This window comes from Triticum urartu, chromosome 2A (assembly GCF_056163025.1).
Source record: "Triticum urartu cultivar PI428250 chromosome 2A, HENAU_Tu73, whole genome shotgun sequence".
Lineage (NCBI taxonomy): Eukaryota > Viridiplantae > Streptophyta > Magnoliopsida > Poales > Poaceae > Triticum > Triticum urartu.
The window spans coordinates 255447681-255467324 of NC_141874.1; the positions used below are offsets into that span (position 1 = coordinate 255447681).

At 51.2% G+C, this 19644-nt stretch overlaps 1 protein-coding gene across 1 annotated transcript; it reads left to right on the forward strand.

The window, feature by feature from the left end:
• Positions 1 to 6829: 6829 nt before the first annotated feature.
• Positions 6830 to 7676, forward strand: LOC147984736 (uncharacterized). Its single transcript, XM_087541235.1, has 2 exons — positions 6830 to 7112; positions 7192 to 7676. The coding sequence occupies exons 1-2, from the start codon at positions 6830 to 6832 to the stop codon at positions 7674 to 7676; spliced, it is 768 nt and encodes a 255-aa protein (XP_087397361.1).
• Positions 7677 to 19644: the final 11968 nt, after the last annotated feature.

A 19644-nucleotide genomic window follows, 5' to 3' on the forward strand; every position in this document is an offset into this window, starting at 1 on the left:
TAGGTTAATATGTTAGTCCCAAAAATCATATAAAATAGCATATAAATGCATATAAAACATTCATGATTGATAATATAATAGCATGGAACAATCAAAAATTATAGATACGTTGGAGACGTATCAGAGAACAATTTAAACTTTGTGGCCAACACCAATACGCAGAATCATAATCAACGTCGCAAAGGAAAGCCGGCCCGGTTTGGCGGGCCAAAGTTCAGCCTTGAAGCCATGATGAACTAGCCTTGGCTAAAGCATGGTACACATGAAAAGCCGGCCAAGCATCTGTGGAAGGATTGCTTCATCATGAGGGAGTATAGGAATTCCAATTTTTTCCAGAATAATCATGGCCCAAATGGCGGTTCAGGATCCGGCTCTCACGGGCCTGGCTTTGGTGGTGGCGGTTCGAATTCTGGTTTCCAGGGCCAAGGTAATCAAGGTGGTTTCAATCAATAGTTTGGTCAAGGGAATCAGCAGCAGCAGTCTGGTTATCAGAGTAATCCGGAGCAGCTGAATAGTGGACAATATCATGTGTTCACTATGAGCTTATGCAAACGAGATCAGAAGATTCATAAAAGGGTGGTGCACGCAGTTGAGCCGGCGGTTCCCTGTTTCTTGAGATGGTCTGAACATCCTATTTTTTGGAGCCGTGAGGATCACCTGCCCCGGGTTGACAATTCGGGTCAGTTGGCTCTAGTGGTTGCACCCCAGGTTGGAGGATACAGGTTTACTAAGGTGCTCATGGATGGAGGCAGCAGCATCAATATCCTTTACTACGAAACTTTTCGTCGTATGAGTTTGAATGACAAGGATCTTAAGCCGTCTAACACTGTTTTTCATGGCGTGGTGCCTGGTTAATCAGCATACCCAGTGGGCAAGATCTTCTCTCTCTTTGATTCTCAATACCATGTTCTCCTCGATGTTATTAGAGATCCATCTGATGTAATATTCTTTTTGTGGTGTGTTTGTCGAGATCCGATGAATTGTGGATTTATGATCAACTTATCTATGAATATTATTTGAATCTTCTCTGGATTTGTCGGAGTAATTGGACACGGATACCCCGAAGACGGCGAGACAATAAATCAAGACATCGGGGCTAGCAAAGCCCCTCAGTCCGACTGCCCGGCCGCTCCTGCCGGCTCCCCGTCCGACTACTCTGCCCGGCCGGCTGCCGGCTGCCGACTGCGCCAACTAGCCGGCTGCCGACTATAGGCCGACCCGACACCGACAAGACACCGACGAGATGGCTGTACCTGAGCACTGTTTATATGTCACCCCAGCCATCATGTATAGTGTCACTTGTCCCCTTGCACTATTTATGAAGTGACCCAGGGGACAAGGATGACACCCACCATACCTTGCCCATGCCACTACTTGGCTTACTCTCTAAGCTAGCTCACACTATAAAAGGAGGCCTCATCCATCCATCCAGGAGGATGGACTCACGCACACACACAAGCAAGCTAGCTAGCAAGCCATCCACACACACGTATGAGCATACACCCATTCGGCCAGAGGCCATGACCACCACGCCACTAGCTAGCTAGCTCATTGCTACTACTCCCAGTCCAATACAGCTCCAGGAGCGCTCTGTACTGCGATGTACTCCATATATACTCAGACATGCAGGAGTAGGGGTATTATCTCTTCGGAGAGCCCCGAACCTGGGTAAACTAGAGCGTGCTACTCGCATACCCGTCCCCGGATATTCCGGCAGCAGTCTTGCCCCCACCATGATAAGCCATCCTTTGGCATACGTCGCACCCAACCCCCGACATTTGGCGCCCACCGTGGGGCGGTACTATGCTACCACGCTGCTGCTGGTTTCGCCGTCCGGGCGAGACCATCTTGTTCATCATCCCCGGCGTCGCGCCGTCTCTCCGGTAGTGCTCGGGGGCTCGACTTCGACACGCCCTCGGAGCGGCCGCGTGGGACGGCGTGCCCTCGTCATCAGCCTCGCCACCTTCGTCATCACCATCATTGCGACGCCGGCAGTCCGTTCGCGCGCGCGGGGCCTCGCTTCGGTCGGCCGCGTCTGGTCCGCGCACTGCTCGCATTCGCTCCCCTCCACGCTGCGTTTTGCTTCGGTCGAAACGTGTGTTCACTCCTCCACATACCATCTATGCAAGCTAGCTAGATGCAAGTCATACAATGGTCAAACCATTGGCCGTACACGCTGTCCAGCAAATCAAACCATTGCCATACACTATACGCGTCCTAGACGCAAGCTAGTCAGATTATGGCCATATACTGCTAATACACTTCCCAGACAACGGGTATACACACGCCTCTGCTCGTCCTCCTGTGCGTCGTCAGGGGAGGCGCCCATACGCGCGGCCGCACCGCTCGTGCCTGGCTGGACCTCTGCGAGCTCCTCGAAGCGCCTCCTGCTCCACGTCTCCAGCTCTTCTCCCGTGCGTCGTCCACCGCACTGCCGCCTTGATTCTTCTTGCATGCGCCCATGGCTCACTCGAGCGGCTGGCTCGGCTGCACGCATAGCCTCGCTTCTCCTTCCTCGAGCGCCTTGCCCTGTCGCCGCGCCCAGCTCCGGCCCGGCGCACCGCGCACCCCAGCTTCTGCCCGTCAGCAGCCGCTACCCGTGCTCCTCGTCGCAGCTCCCGTGCACCCCGGTTGTTGCACGTCGGCGTGCCCGCTGGCCGTCGCTGGCTCCCGCCGCGCAGTCTCCACACCTGTCTGGCTCCTGCCCCGCGGGCTACGGCCGGCTGCCTCGACTCGCGCCGACCTGTCCGCCCGCTCACGCGCGCCTACACCCCGCGTGGCGGCCCCGACCTGGTTGCCTCTGCGTCACCTGTCGTGGACCTAAGTCTGACAGTAGAATGGGGGTAGGAATGTAGAGGCAAGATCCTAGCTATGGAGGAGTTGTACACGCAGGTTTAACAAGTTCAGGCCCTTCTCAGAGGAAGTAATAGCCCTACGTCTCGGAGCCTGGAGGCGGTCGACTGGATTATGAGCGTGTGTGTTACAGGGGGTGCGAACCCTTGTCCCAGAGGAGGGGGTGGCTTATATAGAGTGCGACAGGACCCCGTCTCCCCTCCGTTACATAGGATTCAATGTACATAAAGGGGTGGCGTTACAGGTAACGCCTGTATTGAAGTGCTACAAATGATCATTAAATATATGAGTAAATACTCGACCATTGCTGCGTAGAGCGGCTTTAGGTCTTCTTATATGTCGAGTGGTTTCATGGTCGAGTGACCTAGATAAAGAGAGATCTCCGAGTGAATGGTAGGTCGAGTGGACTTCACTCGACACCTTTGCTAGATCCCTTCTTCTAGTTCTTGAACTTCTTTATTCTTAGGACAAGGACCTCAGGTAGGACGTATAGGTCAAGCCTATTACCCTACCCCATGTTCGTGTCCTCATCATTAGCCCCCGAATGGATCGAGGTTTGAGTGAAAAAAGAAGGATGGACTTGACCTTGCTTCTGCTCTGGCTTTGCCTTGTCTTCATCTCCTGATGGAGTCCAGTTGTTAGAACTTCGGCTTCGTTTCAGTTGCCTTGATCGATTCAGAAATTGCCGACTGGCTTATACAATGACATCTGTCGAGTGACATCATTGACATGAAATCTTTGGCGTGATCGGTTGTAGAGGATCCCGGATTTCATGGGATTCGAAATTTTGGTGGAAGCGCGCCAGGCGGAGCGCTCCGTGGTAAGTGGAGTAGATAAATAGGACGTTTCGATTTCCGTGCCACCTTTTTCGCCACGTATCCCATGTGCGACTGTTGGGGGGATTTGACACGATCGCTCGGGCCCACGCGTCAGCCACTCGGAAGCAGGCCTTTAGAAGCGGCGAGGCCGAGGCATTTGCACTGTGCGTGTCCATTTCCCTTCTTCTTCCCCTCGCATCTCCACTCCGTCCAGCCCAACCGCTCTCGACGCCGCAGCTTTGCCGCTATGGGGAAGGACAAAACGACGGTGCTAGAGCGTGCGAAGAAGGCGACGGGGGCGGCGAAGAACAAGAAGATGAATCGGGGGTCTTCATCATGCTCGGGGCTGTCGTCGGGTTGGATCCAAGGAGATTGGATCTGATCTTCGCTTCGGCAGGAGGACTTGGATGATATGGCAGAGTTAGGGCTGATCATCCATAAATCTGCGCGTCTGCCGAGGGGGGAAACGGAGCCGCGGCCGCGACCGGGTGAGTGTGTTCTGCTCGCCACTCATGTCGATCGCGGCTTCTCGCTTCCACCACACCCCTTCTTCCGAGCTTTCCTGAATTTCTTTGGTGCCCAACTCCACCATTTTACTCCCAATACCATCACATATCTTGCTGTATTCGTCTCCATGTGTGAGAATTTCCTGGGGTACCGACCACACTGGGGTGTTTTCAAGCCCATTTTTACCATCCGATCCCAAACTGTGAAGAAAGCGAACTCGAACGATGAGAAGACCCATGTTATTCAGATGTGTGGGGGTCTGGGCATTCAGAAGAGGAAGAGGAGTTCTTTTCCCCCGGACACTTCCGGAGTCGGTCAGGGGCTGGCAGTCGACCTAGTTCTACTGCCAGGATATCGTGACCCCAGGCCAGTCGACCAGGCTCCCCCCTTTCTCTTTTGACCATGTTCAAACTCCATCTTCATTGAAAGTGACCGCTGCGGAGAAGGTGGAGACAGACATGCTAGTCGAGAAAGTAGTCCAACTGATCAACCAAGGTGTCACCGGTATGGACGTGCTCGAGGTGTTCCTCAGTCGGCGGATCCAACCTCTCCAAGCTCGTGACCACTCCATGTGGATGTACTCCGGGGCTGGCAACACTGCTCGGGTTCATCCGGAGGAGGTGGAGGCCAAAACAGTGGCCGAGTGGTTGATGGGTATCACCAGAAACAAGGACAACCCCAAAGGTGCTAGGAGAGTTGACCCTTTCAACAACAACAACCAGCCAGATAAGGTCTGGTCATCATAACTGAGTTTTTGAACGTATTTTCCGACTGACTGTTGATCCGACTGACTTATGATCGGTCCCTTGTTTCGCAGATCTACACGGAGATGTATTCAATGCCCAATGGTGAACAAGCTCTGGAGCAAGACCACGAGGGTGAGGACAGTGTCGAGGAGAGCGGCAAGTGGGAGTTCCCTGCTGACGATGATGAAGACGAGAGCGACAAGTCGTACGATGAGGAAGTGGCCGACTCACCGCTTCGTTCTGTACATCGATCGAAGCTGCGCCATGATCCCGCGAGCAAGCGCGGCAAAGCTGTGGCGTCGAATGATCCATCTCACAAGCGCGCCCGGTCCTCGACTCCAGAATTGACTAAGAAGGTCACCAAGCAGCCCAAAATTAATCCTTCGAAGGCTCGGAAGACCTTGCCTAGAATCAAGATGGACGTCCCTGTTGCCTCTGGGTAAACGTTCTTCTGTATTTACTTGTTCCGACCGATTTCCTGTTCCAGCCGGTTTTTCTTGTTCTGACCGAGTGGATGATGAACCTGTATAGCCCGACCTCTGCTGCGACTGATATGGATATTGACAAGACTCCAGCCGACGAGGAAGCTGACGACACCGTCACCTCCAAAGCCAGTAAGTCTGCCTGATTCGAATTCATTAGGTCGACTGGTCGGTTTGTCAATTATCCTTATGGCTTTCTCTATTTATTGCAGTTCCACGAGACGTTGTTGTGCTCCCAGACGATGAAGAAGAAGTACCGCTGAGAGGGAGGATGAGGAAGGACAAGGTACTGGGCGGGAAGGCGCCTGAAGTCCAGGTTCTTCGGTCGACTGTGACGCTTGGGACGACGGTCGAGCGATCGATGGATCTGGCTCGAACCAACGTCACCTTCGCCGTTCCTCTGTCGACTGATTGCCCCTCAGGATCAGCTGCTCAGACTTCTGCTGCGCCGATACAACTCTCTGCCTCAGATCCGATGGCTGCTTCGATTGCTCTGCCTTCATCACTTTTTACTGCATATCAAACTCCGGACGATCCACCGGCTGCTGCTAAGGAAGCTCTTCTTTAGTTGAATCTTGTGATGGGGCAAATGAAAGTGCTACATGAGGCTAGTCAGATAGCCTTCAACGCCGGAGCTACTCTGCAAGCCAATGTCCAGGTTAGTTGATTTTCCGATCGACCATATTTCTTGTCTGATCACCCACTAGGGTGTGACTGTTTTGAAATTGTATGTCTCTTTGTGTCGATTCAAGCTGAATCTTTGCACTAGTGGGGGCACGCTGAGTGCACCCACTTGGTGTAGTCCCCGAGACTAGAGTTGACTGCGGGCAATCGACTGTGGTCTGAGAATAGGAACCTTTTTTTTGCAACTCGAACTGGGAAGGCCACGCCGAGTGGAACCAAAACTAGTGGGGGCACACTGAGTGCACCCACTGGGTGTAGTCCCCGAGACCATAGTTGACTGCGGGCAGTCGACTGTGGTCTGAGAATCTGAACCTCTCTCTCTCTCTCTTACAAAATCAGTGGGGGCACGCTAAGTGCACCCACTGGGTGTAGTCCTCGAGACTGCCATTGAATGTTTGATTCAGTGGTAGTCTTAGAGTAGCTATCATTGTGATGTCTTTTATCTCTGTCGACTGATATGGCTTTAAATGCAGAAATCTTGTGATCTTGGGGCTCAACTTTCTGCAATGAACAAACAGCAAATCAGCCTCAACCTTGATCTGGAATTGGCCAAGAAGAATCTCAAGACCGCTCGTGACGAAGTAGCTGCCATTGGAGGTAACCAATCGCTAACTGTATATCCCACTACTGACACTTTTCCTTTCCATTTTTTGAACCGAGTGACTCCAGTCGAGCAGATGTACGTAGTGAAAACCACCAACTCCAAGCCCGTCTGAAGAGTGTTGTTTCTTTAGAGAAAATGAAGCAGGCTTTGGAGAAGAAGGATTTGGATCTTGCTTCAGCACAGAAGGAGGCGCGCGATAAAACATCACTTGCTGACAAGAAGCTTGCTTCAGTCGACAAGTTAGAAGAAGAAAACTCCAAGCTGAAGACTGCTGTTTCCGACGCCAATCGGGAGGTCGAGCAACTGAAGAAGGACAAGGAGAAACCGACCGACGAGCTTGGGGGTCTCAAGGCCAAGAATGGCGAACTGGAGTCTTATCTGGGCCAGCTTGCTGCAAAGCTGGTTTTGAAACTTGAAGGTACTGATTAATCTGTCTTATTTCTGTTGACTGCCAAGTCTAATTATACCGTCGACTCACCATTCACTCGACTATACAGAATTTTGCCAAGACTTTGAAGCAGAAACTGGGCGGGTCGAGACAGGTCTTGATCCCATAAACTGTCCAGTCAAGGATGATGTTGCAATGAACGTGCTGCGGTTGGAATCTCGTATGGATAGTGCGGTTGCTTATCTTGCCCGCCCAAAAGCTGCGATGACTCGGGTTGATGCTGAACGCTGGCCTCAAGCGGAACTGTCTCAAGACCTGGAGTCCTTGATGACTCGACTGAATCAAATCCCCGAGCGTGTGCAAGAATGGAAGAAGTCATCAGCTTGCTGTGGTGCTGATGTCGTGTTGTCTTTGGTCGGAGTGCACTACAAGGACGTCAAAGAAGACAAGATGGCGGAACTCAAGGTTGCTAACACGAAGAGGCACACTTTCCAGTCTTTCATGGATACCTTCCTTGAGGCCGCCACTCGCATTGCAGACAGCATTGACCTTGACAGTTTCTACGACCCAGCCAGTCCTTCTCCTGATGCGTGACCGAAAAAACATTATGCCTCACTTTCATTTGCCTCGGAATGCCGAGTGATTATGTAACCGTTAAACTCCTTTGGGCTTTATGCTCAAATACTTTTGATCCGTTGTCCGGTACTTTAGGATTTATCCGAACTTGGTTTATTTCCGAATATGCTTGTGTTTGCCTTCAAGTGGACTTTGTTCTTCGCTCAGAATAATCTTTGTGCTTGAGATGCAGCTCTGAGGTGGTGACTTCAGTCGACCTGCACTTCATCGTCCTTGCGGATAGGGACAAAGCACGCATTGCAGTCGACCAACACCTCGTCATCCTTACGGATAGGGATGGAGTGCACATTGTACTTGTAGCGTAGCTCCGAAAGAGAAGGTTGCAGTCGACCTTCACCTCGTCGTCCTTGAGGATAGGGATGGAGCGCACATTGTACTTGTGGCCTAGCTCCGAAGGAGAAGGTTGCAGTCGACCTGCACCTCGTCGTCCTTGCGGATAGGGATGAAGCGCACATTGTACTTGTGGCGTAGCTCCGAAGGAGAAGGTTGCAGATGACCTACACCTCGTCGTCCTTGCGGATAGGGATGGAGCGCACATTGTACTTGTGGTGTAGCTCCGAAGGAGAAGGTTGCAATCGACCTGCACCTCGTCATCCTTGCAGATAGGGATGTGTTTCGAACTTAGGCGAGTACTGGACAATAGCTAAGCCCCCGAGTGGGAGGGTTGCTCTCCACTCGGTAGGATTTTTCAAACTTAGGCGAGTACTAGACTGCAGCTAAGCCTCCGAGTGGGAGGGTTGCTCTCCACTCGGTAGGATTTTTCAAACCTAAGCAAGTACTAGACTGCAGATAAGACCCCGAGTGGGAGGGTTGCTCTCCACTCGGTAGGATTTTTCAAACTTAGGCGAGTACTTGACTGCAGCTAAGCCCCTGAGTGGGAGGATTGCTCACCACTCGGTAGGATTTTTTCAAACTTAGGCGAGTGCCGTACTGCAGCTAAGCCCCCGAGCGAGAGGGTTGCTCTCCACTCGGTAGGATTTTACAAACTTAGGCGAGTACTGGACTGCAGCTAAGCCCCCGAGTGAGAGGGTTGCTCTCCACTCGGTAGGATTTTACAAACTTAGGCGAGTACTGGATTGCAGCTAAGCCCCCGAGTGGGAGGATTGCTCACCACTCGGTAGGATTTTTTCAAACTTAGGCGAGTACCGGACTGCAGCTAAGCCCCCGAGTGGGAGGGTTGCTCTCCACTCGGTAGGATTTTTCAAACTTAGGCGAGTACTAGACTGCAGCTAAGCCCCCGAGTGGGAGGGTTGCTCTCCAGTCGGTAGGATTTTTCAAACTTAGGCGAGTACTAGACTGCAGCTAAGCCCCCGAGTGGGAGGGTTTCTCTCCACTCGGTAGGATTTTTTCAAACTTAGGCGAGTACTGGACTGCAGCTAAGCCCCCGAGTGGGAGGATTGCCCACCACTCAGTATGATTTTTTCAAACTTAGGCGAGTACTGGACTGCAGCTAAGCCTCCGAGTGGGAGGTTGCTCTCCACTCGGCAGGATTTTTTCAAACTTAGGCGAGTAGTGGACTACAGCTAAGCACCCGAGTGGGAGGATTGCTCACCAGTCGGTAGGATTTTTTCAAACTTAGGCGAGTACTGGACTGCAGCTAAGCCTCCGAGTGGGAGACTAGCTCATCACTCGGTAGGATTTGGAAAACTTAGGAGAAACGGGTTCGCAGCTAAGCCCCTGAGTGGGAGGCTAGCTCACCACTCGGTAGGATTTTCTTTCGAACTTAGGCAAAACGGATTCGCGGCTAAGTCACCCACTGGGGGTTTTCAGACATAAAAAAAAGCAACGGTATTTCTTATTACATTTTATTCGAACGAATACTTAAGTATAAAAGGGGCGGAGCAGCTCCGCGTTCCAAGCCCGTGGCTCGTCCTTCTTGTGCTCGACACTGTAAAGGTGGTATGCTCCATTGTGGAGCACTCTGGTGACAATGAAGGGGCATTCCCAAGCTGGGGCGAGCTTGTGTGGTTTCTGCCGATCCACTCAAAGAACCAAGTCTCCCTCTTAAAAGGCTCGACCCTTCACGTGTCTAGCATGGAATCGACGCAAGTCTTGTTGATAAATGGTCGACCGGATCAAGGCCATCTCTCTTTCCTCCTCTAGGAGGTCAACTGCGTCTTGCCGAGCTTGTTCCGCTTCATCTTCAGAGAAGAGCTCAACTCATGGAGCATTATGAAGCAAGTCACTCGGTAGAATAGCTTCAGCTCCATAGACCAAGAAGAATGGAGTTCGACCAGTCGACTGATTAGGAGTTGTCCTCAGTGCCCAGAGAACTGATGGAAGTTCATCAACCCAGGCGCCCACTACGTGCTTGAGATCTCGCATCAGTCGGGGTTTCAGTCCTTTGAGAATCTGGCCATTTGCTCTTTCTGCTTGTCCATTCGACTGGGGATGGGCGACTGAAGCATAGTCGACTCGTGTGCCTTGTGAGGAGCAGAAGGTTCTGAACTCATCAGAATCGACGTTTGATCTGTTGTTAGTGATGATGCTGTGCGGAACCCCATATCTGAAAATCAACTCTCTGATGAAGCTGACAGCAGTACTAGCTTCAAAATTCTTAATAGGCTTGGCTTCGATCCATTTGGTAAACTTGTCGACTGCTACAAGCACATGAGTGAAGCCGCTCCTACCAGTCCTCAGTGGACCAACCATGTCCAATCCCCAAACAGCAAAGGGCTAGACGAGTGGGATGGTCTTCAGGGCTGATGCAGGTTTGTGCGACATATTGGACTAGAACTAGCAGCCTTCACATCTGTCGACTATATCTTTCGCCATTTCATTTGCTTGTGGCCAATAAAATCCAGCTCGGTATGCTTTAGCCACAATGGTCCGAGAGGACGCATGGTGACCATAGGTCCCCAAATGGATGTCATGGAGGATCACTCGGCCTTCTTCTGGTGTTATGCATTTCTGGCTAACCCCAGTTGCACTTTCTCTGAACAGTTGTCCTCTTATTAAATTAAAGGCCTTGGATCGACGGACAATCTGTCGAGCCTCTTCTTCATCTTCTGGGAGCTCTTTCCTAAGGATATATGCAATGTATGGTACTGTCCAGTCGGGGGTGATGACCAACACCTCCATGATCAAGTCGGCCACGGCTGGGACCTCGACTTCAGTCGAATCTGTGGCACTCTTATGCTACGGGGGTTCTTCATTGAAGGGATCTTCTTGAACTGAAGGTGCATGAATATGCTCCAGGAACACATTCCTGGGAATGGCTTCTCTCTTGGAGCCTATCTTTGCTAAATCATCTGCTGCTTGATTTTTCAGTCGGGGGATATGATGGAGCTCTAACCCCTCAAACTTCTTTTCCAACTTTCTCACTGCGTTGCAGTAACCAGTCATGGCTGGGCTTCTGATGTCCCACTCCTTCATCACTTGATTGACTACCAAATCTGAGTCGCCATAGACCATGAGGCGACGGACGCCGAGTGAAATGGCCATACGCAACCCATACAAGAGTGCTTCATATTCTGCTTCGTTATTGGAAGAATCAAAGTGAATCTGGAGGACAGATCTGAGCTTGTCTCCTCGGGGGGATACCAGTACTACCCCAGCACCGGAACCATTTGGCATCTTGGAACCATCAAAGAACATGGTCCAGTGCTCCGAGTGTACTTGAGTCAGCAGTTGTTGTTCTATCCACTCGGCGAGGAAATCTGCTATTGCTTGGGACTTGATAGCTTTCTTTGCCTCAAACTTGATATCTAAGGGAAGGAGTTCAATCGCCCACTTTGCCACTCGACTAGTTGCATCTCTATTGTTCAGAATCTCTGATAATGCAGCGTCGCTGACGACTGTAATGGAGTGATCAAAGAAGTAATGTGCAACCTTCTTTGTGGTCATATAGATCCCATAAACAAGTTTCTGATAATGTGGATATCTTTGCTTTGATGGAGTCAAAACTTCAGAAACATAGTATACTGGGCGCTGAATTTTGTAAGTTTTTCCTTCTTCTTCCCGCTCGACCGTAAGTATTGTACTGACGACTTGTCTAGTGGATGCAATGTAAAGCAGTAAAGGCTCTTTGCTGATTGGGGCAGCAAGCACCGGCTGGGTGGAAAGCAGGGCTTTAAGCTCTGCAGATGCTGCATCAGCTTCAGGAGTCCACTCGAACTTATCTGACTTCTTCATCAGTCGGTAAAGAGGCAATGCCTTTTCACCGAGGCGAGAAATTAATCGACTTAGGGCGGCCAAACAACCAGTAAGCTTCTGGACATCATGCACACGCACAGGGCGTTTCATCTGGAGTATGGCACCCACTTTCTCTGGGTTAGCGTCGATCCCTCGTTCGGAAACGAGAAAACCGAGTAATTTTCCGCCTGGAACTCCAAACGTGCACTTTGATGGATTAAGCTTGATATCATACCTTCTGAGGTTGGCAAAGGTTTCAGCAAGGTCAGCCAGTAGGTCGGAACCTTTACGTGACTTGACCATAGTGTCATCCATGTATGCTTCCACATTCTGACTGATCTGAGTGAGCAGGCACTTCTAAATCATCCGCATGAATGTGGCTCTAGCGTTCTTCAAACCGAATGGTATAGTGACATAACAGAAACATCCAAATGGGGTGATGAAAGCTGTTTTTATCTCATCGGGTCCGTACAGACGGATCTGATGGTACCTGGAATAAGCGTCCAAAAAGGACAAACGCTCGCACCGCACAGTCGAGTCGACTATTTGGTCGATGCGAGGCAGAGGAAAGTGATCTTTCGGGCAGGCCTGATTGATATGTTTGAAGTCAATGCACATGCGAAGTGAGTCGTCCTTCTTTGGGACCATGACAACATTAGCTAACCACTCGGAGTGGTAAATCTCTCGGATAAACTCAGCTGCCAGAAGCCGAGCCACTTCTTCACCGATTGCCTTCCTCTTCTGTACGACGGACCATCGAAGATGTTCTTTGACTGGTTTCACTTTTGTGTCGACTCGCAAACGATGCTTAGCCAGTCCCCTGGGAACACCTGGCATGTCAAAAGGTTTCCATGCAAAGATGTCCCAGTTCTCACGGAGGAACTGGATGAGCTCTTCTTCCTATTTGGAGTCGAGTGTTGTTGAAATGTGGGTCGGAGCAGCATTGGGATCAGTCGGGTGAACATGAATCGGTTTCGTTTCACCGGACGACTGAAATGTTGAATCCATGGTAGGCTTCTTAGCTCGTAGCAAATAACTCGGATCTGCATTTTTCTGATATTCCTGCAATTTCACTACTGCCATCTGTGCATCGGCGATCTTCGAGCCCTTCTGGAAGCATTCTTCTGCCTTCTTTCTGTTTCCAGTGATAGTGATCACGCCCTTAGGACCAGGCATCTTCAGTTTGAGGTACACATAGCATGGTCGAGCCATAAAACATGCATAAGCTGGCCTGCCCAGAATAGCGTGATAAGCACTCTGGAAATGCACAACTTCAAATGTCAACTTTTCTTTGCGGCAATTCTTGGAATCACCTAAAACCACGTCGAGAGAAATCTGGCCGAGTGATGCAGCCTTCTTGCCTGGAATGACTCCATGGAAACTCATATTGCTTTCACTGAGTCTGGACATCGAAATGCCCATTCCTTTCAACGTCTCCGCATACAGTATATTCAGACCACTGCCACCATCCATCAGAACCTTAGTCAATCGGGTGCCTTCGACCACTGGGTCGACCACCAACGCTTGCCTCCCAAGGGTGGCTATGTGCGCCGGGTGATCGGACTGGTCGAATGTAATGGCAGTCTGAGACCACTTCAAATAACTGGGTGTCACCAGGGCGACCATGTTTACTTCTCTGTTGATGACTTTCAGTCGACTCTTGCTCTCAACATCAGCGAAAATCATCAGAGTGGAATTGACGTGGGGGTAACCATCATCGTCCTCCTCCTCATCCTCAACTTTTTCTGCTTCCTTCTCCTTTTCCTTGGGCTGTTCCTCCCGGAATTGCTAGATTAGGAGTCGACACTGTCGAGTGGTATGCTTTGGGTAAATGAAATTACCCTCCTCATCTTTCTTGGTCTGAATGTGGCATGCTAAATCCAGCACATCATTTCCATCTTGATCTTTTACTTTCTTGGGGTTCCACGTTCCTTTAGGTTTCCCCTTGAACTTCCCCTGAGTTACGGCTAAGGCTTCACCAGGAGCGACTGGCTCGACTTTGCACTTTTGCTTTCGACTGGAATTTCCTCCTCCGGTTTCATGGGCGACTGCTTTGTGCTTACCACTCCGGAGTCGGTCTTCTTATTCACCATTGGCGTACCTGGTGGCAATCTCCATCATCCGAGTCAGAGTCATATCTCCTGTCCGATCAAATTTCATATTCAACTCCCGATACTTAACGCCTTCTTTGAAGGCACAAATTGCTTGGTGATCTGACACATTCTCCACTGTGTGGTGCAACGTGATCCACCTCTGGATATAATCCCTCAAAGTTTCATTCGGTTTCCTGAACGCAACACTGTAATTCTGTCAACCCTGCTGGCCGCTTGCAAGTACCTTCAAATGTTCTGACAAATACTTGAGCAAGATCTTCCCAAGTATAAATACTACCAAGAGCTAACTGATTCAGCCACGCCCTGGCCGAGCCCTCTAGCATCAAAGGAAGATGCTTCATGGCCGCTTCATCGTTGCCGCCACCAATCTGTACAGCCACTCGGTAATCCTCGAGCCAAGTGTCTGACTTGGACTCACTAGTGAATTTACTGACTCCAGTCGCCAATCTGAAGTTGGGAGGAATCACCGCAGACCTGATGGCTCTGCTGAAGCACTCTGGGCCTGAGACATGCATTCTACTACCAGTTGGAAAATCTCTGTCAGGGCCTTCTTTGTGAGCTCTTTTTCTGTCGACCAGACCCTGAACGAGAATAGATCTCGCATCAAAGCCTGGTTCCATGGGGTCGACTGGAATCCTTAGCCCACCACTGTGAGGGCGTCTGTCATCCTGCTGCCGAGGCACGTATGATCCACTCCTTGGGGGAGGCGTGGGCCCTCGACGACAATCATCATGATCGAGTCGGTGATCATACTGCTCACGGTTTCTGTACTGATCTCGTCGGTCTCCACGTCCCTCATGCCTCGGGGGCGATCTCGGGCTGTGAGCCGACTAGACTGTGTCTGCAACTATGGATCTGCTATGAATCCTATTCCGCGACTGAGATACTACTGTATTCTGCTCTCCCGCGGCTCGGAGCAAAGCCCGGATCTGCACCAAACCTCGACCAGCTTCTGGCTAGGAAGGTTGAATTGACTCCGCTATTCATGCCGCAGCTGCAAGATTCTGGATTGCAGTTCGGTATACCTGAGTCGGAGGTGGAAAAAGTTGACGTCGACTCGATTCGGGAGCATGCTGTCGAGCACGCTCGTCGAGTGCGCACTGGAGGTTCTCTAGTCGAGTGCGGTCAGCCAAGTTGGCCAGGCGCGCCTCCTCCAAGGCCTGGGCCTCAGGGGTTTCTCCAACGATAGGAGTGTCAAGTGCATCCATGTTCCGACGGCGAAGTTCCTCCCTCCTCTGTGAAGAGAGGGGTTCGGGTCGGTACTCTTCGTGGACACGCGACGGATCGCCGCCACCATCACCTCCGTCTTCACGGGTGAAGCCAGGAGGACTACGTGGTCCATTAACCATCAAAACTTCCGCCGCGGGGTCGCTACTGTCGCACTGGGATGCAGTCTCTACGGAGCCAGTCGAACATGCCATATAGAGTTTCATCGGGCTCGATCGCCGCGACCTAGGGGGTGGCCGATTGGCAAGCCACCGCATGCCTCACCCACCGCTGAAGCCTCGACCGACCGGAACATTTGCTCCGACGGGCTGCAGGGAGGGGGGAAGGTACAGGAGCCGACCGATACTGGGTCGACGGCTGCCGCAGGAGGACGCCGTGGACGCACGCGCGAAAGTGCGTTGCCCCGCGGACGGGGAGTGCGTCGACATCGAGTGGAGCCTCCTGAAGCCAAGCCGAGTCGTCGGCGACAAACACGAGCACGCCGAGACGGATCTCGCGGCCCTCAGCCAAACCTCCGCCTGAAACCATGATGAAGGGGATCGGAAAAATTGCAACTGCTCCCCATCGCCGCCTTGCGTCCGCAGGCACCTGGCCCCGTTGCGCCCGCTTCCTCCGCCCGCGAGCCCGCACCGGTTGCCTGCTGGCCGCTCGCGCCGGCTGCCTGCTTGCCTCCCTTGCAGCGCCTCACCTGATTCGCCTCCACGCAACCCCGCTCCCGCTTCGCCATGCGGCCCTGCTCCGCTCCTCCGCACGCCCCGACTGCTCAGTCCGGTCGCCTGCTGGCCTCCCCGGCCCCGACCACCTACCGGCTCCGTGCTCACGCGTCGGTTTCTGCTGCTCGGCAGCTGCGGCCGGCTGCCCGTGTGCTCTCGGGCCGGCTGGAGATGAGAAGAAGAAAGAAAAAAAGAAAGGAGTATGGTGCCGGCTAGAGAAAAGTCAGAGGCCGGCCAGTGCAAAAAGAAAGAAGAAGAAGAGGGAGGATCCGACTGCACAAACTGTTGCCCAGCAGACTGCTCTGGTCGACCGCTCGCGTCACCGCTCGGCCGGCTGGTTCGTCTGCCCGCTTCGCTGCATGGCCGACCGACGAGCCGCTCCGGCTGCGCACATCCGGCTGAATAAGAAAAAGAAGAAAAAGTAGTTCCCGGGAGATCTGGCACGACTGCTCTGCAGTTGCCCGAATCTCAGGGGCTATACCTAGTGGGTGCGCTGATGCGCCCCCGCAAGGAAGAAGACAAAGTAGTCGCCGGGAGATCCGGCCCGACTGCTCAGCAGTCGGCCCGAATCTCAGGGGCTACACCCAGTGGGTGCGCTGACAAGCTCCCACGGAAGATTGCAGACAAGAGAAGAGTTTTGTCCGGCTGTCAGCAACTGGCAGAAAAGAAGAAAAAGGGCGCCTCAAGACGCCTCGCCGCCTGGATGGTCGAGCCTGACCGGCCGGGACCCCCCTTCGAGGACCCGGGGGCTCGAAGGCTACACCCAGCGGGTGCGCCGGCGCACTCCGCGAGCGCCGAGCCGTGCCGGCTGTCTTCGGCAAACTCTGCCTCGGCTACACAAAAATCAATGTGAGCTCCTCACCCGCATATTTTTGCACTGCGAAAGCACGGATAACCCCGAGCGATGCTCGGGGGCTATCTCCGCATTTTTTATTATAGTTGCATCACTGTTCGCCCCGACGCCATCCAGAGTTGGCCCGGGGGCTAGCCGCTTGACCTGAGACGTTAGTTCCTGCAGACGGCTTAGTAGCGTGCGCGGTACGAAAGGCCCACTCTTAGTCACAGACTACAGAGCGGTTGTCCGGCTAGCAAGAGTGAATGCTGGAGGCCACCCATGCGCAAAATGTCCGGGAAGAAAAACGGCTCGGGTGACCCGGCCATTTCCTTTACAAGTATCTACTCGGTTGAATCTGCTCCCAGACTCTGAGTACTGTACACTCCACTTCGCGGCCCACTCTCAGCCACAGACCGCAGTGCGGCTGTCCGGCAGCAAGAGCACAAGCCAAAAAGTGGAGCGAACATGAAAAAGATTAAGGGGGCTCGGACAAAACCGAGTCGGCACCCTCCGCATAAACTTGCAATGCTAAAAGCAAACATTTGATATATCTGCGTGGACTAACTTTGCCTTTTTCATGATCATTTCCATGAACACTTGCCAAAAAACCTCCGCCCAACTTTGCCAAGTTGCCCGGAGGCTTGGGGCTACTGTCGGAGTAATTGGACACGAATACCTCGAAGACGGCGAGACAATAAACCAAGACATCGGGGCTAGCAAAGCCCCTCAGTCCGACTGCCCAGCCGCTCCTGCCGGCTCCCCGTCCGACTGCTCTGCCCGGCCGGCTGCCGGATGCCGACTGCGCCAACCAGCCGGCTGCCAACTGTAGCCCGACACGACACCGACAAGGCACTGACGAGATGGTTGTACCTGAGCACTGTTTATATGTCACCCCAGCCATCATTTATAGTGTCACTTGTCCCCTAGCACTATTTATGAAGTGACCCAGGGGACAAGGATGACACCCACCATGCCTTGCCCATGCCACTACTTGGCTTACTCTCTAAGCTAGCTCACACTATAAAAGGAGGCCTCATCCATCCATCCAGGAGGATGGACTCACGCACACACACAAGCAAGCTAGCTAGCAAGCCATCCACACACACATGAGCATACACCCATTTGGCCAGAGGCCACGGCCATCATGCCACTAGCTAGCTAGCTCATTGTTACTAGTCTCAGTCCAATACAGCTTCAGGAGTGCTCTGTACTGCGATGTACTCCATATATACTCAGACATGCAGGAGTAGGGGTATTATCTCTCTGGAGAGCCCCGAACCTGGGTAAACTAGAGCGTGCTACTCGCATACCCGTCCCCTGATATTCCGGCAGCAGTCTTGCCCCCACCATGATAGGCCATCCTTTGGCATATGTCGCACCCAACCCCCAACAAGATTCTTTTATGCATGATTTGATATCTTTGTAATTCTCTTCGAACTGTCGATTTAGTTTGGCCAACTTGATTAGTTTTTCTTGCAATGGGAGAAGTGCTAAGCTTTGGGTTCAATCTTGCGGTGTCCTCACCTAGTGACAGTAGGGGTAGCGAGGCATGTATTGCATTGTTGCCATCGAGGATAAAAAGATGGGGTTTACATCATATTTCTTGAGTTTATTCCTCTACATCATGTCATCTTACTTAAAGCGTTACTCTGTTCTTCATGAACTTACTACTCTAGATGCAGGCAGGAGTCAGTCGATGTGTGGAGTAATAGTAGTAGATGTAGGGAGGAGTCAGTCTACTTGACACAAACGTCATACCTATATTTCGTAATCATTGCCTTATATATCGTCATAACTTTGCGCTTTTCTATCAATTGCTCGACAGTAATTTGTTCACCCACTATATTATTTGCTATCTTGAGAGAAGCCTCTAGTGAAACCTATGGCCCCCGGGTCTATTTTCCATCATATAAGTTTCCGGTCTTCTATTTTGCAATCTTTTACTTTCTGATCTGTAAACCAAAAAAACAAAAATATTTACTTTATCATATCTCACTTTTGCAAGTGACCGTGAAGGGATTGACAACCCCTTTTATCGCGTTGGGTGCAAGTGTTTGATTGTTTGTGCAGGTATTGGTGATTTATGCATTGTCTTGATAACCCACAAGTATAGGGGATCGCATCAGTTTTCGAGGGTAGAGTATTCAACCCAAATTTATTGATTCAACACAAGGGGAGCCAAAGAATATTCTCAAATATTAGTAGTTGAGTTGTCAATTCAACCACACCTGAAAGACTTAATATCTGCAGAAGTATTTAGTGGCAAAGTAGTATGGAAGTAACGGTAACGGTGGTAAAAGTAACAGTAGTAGTTTTTGTAGCAATTGTAACAGTGGAAACAGAAAAATAAGTAAGCAAAGATTAATATGTGAAAAGCTCGTAGGCAATGGATGAATGATGGATAATTATGTCGGATGTGATTCCTCATGCAATAGTTAGAACATGGGGTGACACAGAACTAGTTCCAGTTCATCAATGTAATGTAGGCATGTATTCCGAATATAGTCATACGTGCTTATGGAAAAGAACTTGCATGACATCTTTTGTCCTACCCTCCCGTGGCAATGGGGTCCTATTGGAAACTATGGGATATTAAGGCCTCCTTTTAATAGAGTAACAGACCAAAGCATTAACACTTAGTGAATACATGAACTCCTAAAACTATGGTCATCACCGAGAGTGGTCCCGATTATTGTTACTTCGGGGTTGCCAGATCATAACACATAGTAGGTGACTATTGACTTGCAAGATAGGATCAAGAACTCACATATATTCATGAAAAATAATAGGTTCGGATCTAAAATCATGGCACTTGGGCCCTAGTGACAAGCATTAAGCATAGCAAAGTCATAACAACATCAATCTTAGAACATAATGGATACTAGGGATCAAACCCTAACAAA

What these genes read in the sequence shown, in the direction of transcription:
- LOC147984736 (XM_087541235.1), top strand. Translation starts at nt 6,830, where the DNA reads ATGAAGCAGGCTTTGGAGAAGAAGGATTTGGATCTTGCTTCAGCACAG. An exon ending in GCTGGTTTTGAAACTTGAAG is followed by an intron (nt 7,113 to 7,191) that starts GTACTGATTAAT and finishes TCGACTATACAG; the next exon opens with AATTTTGCCAAGACTTTGAA.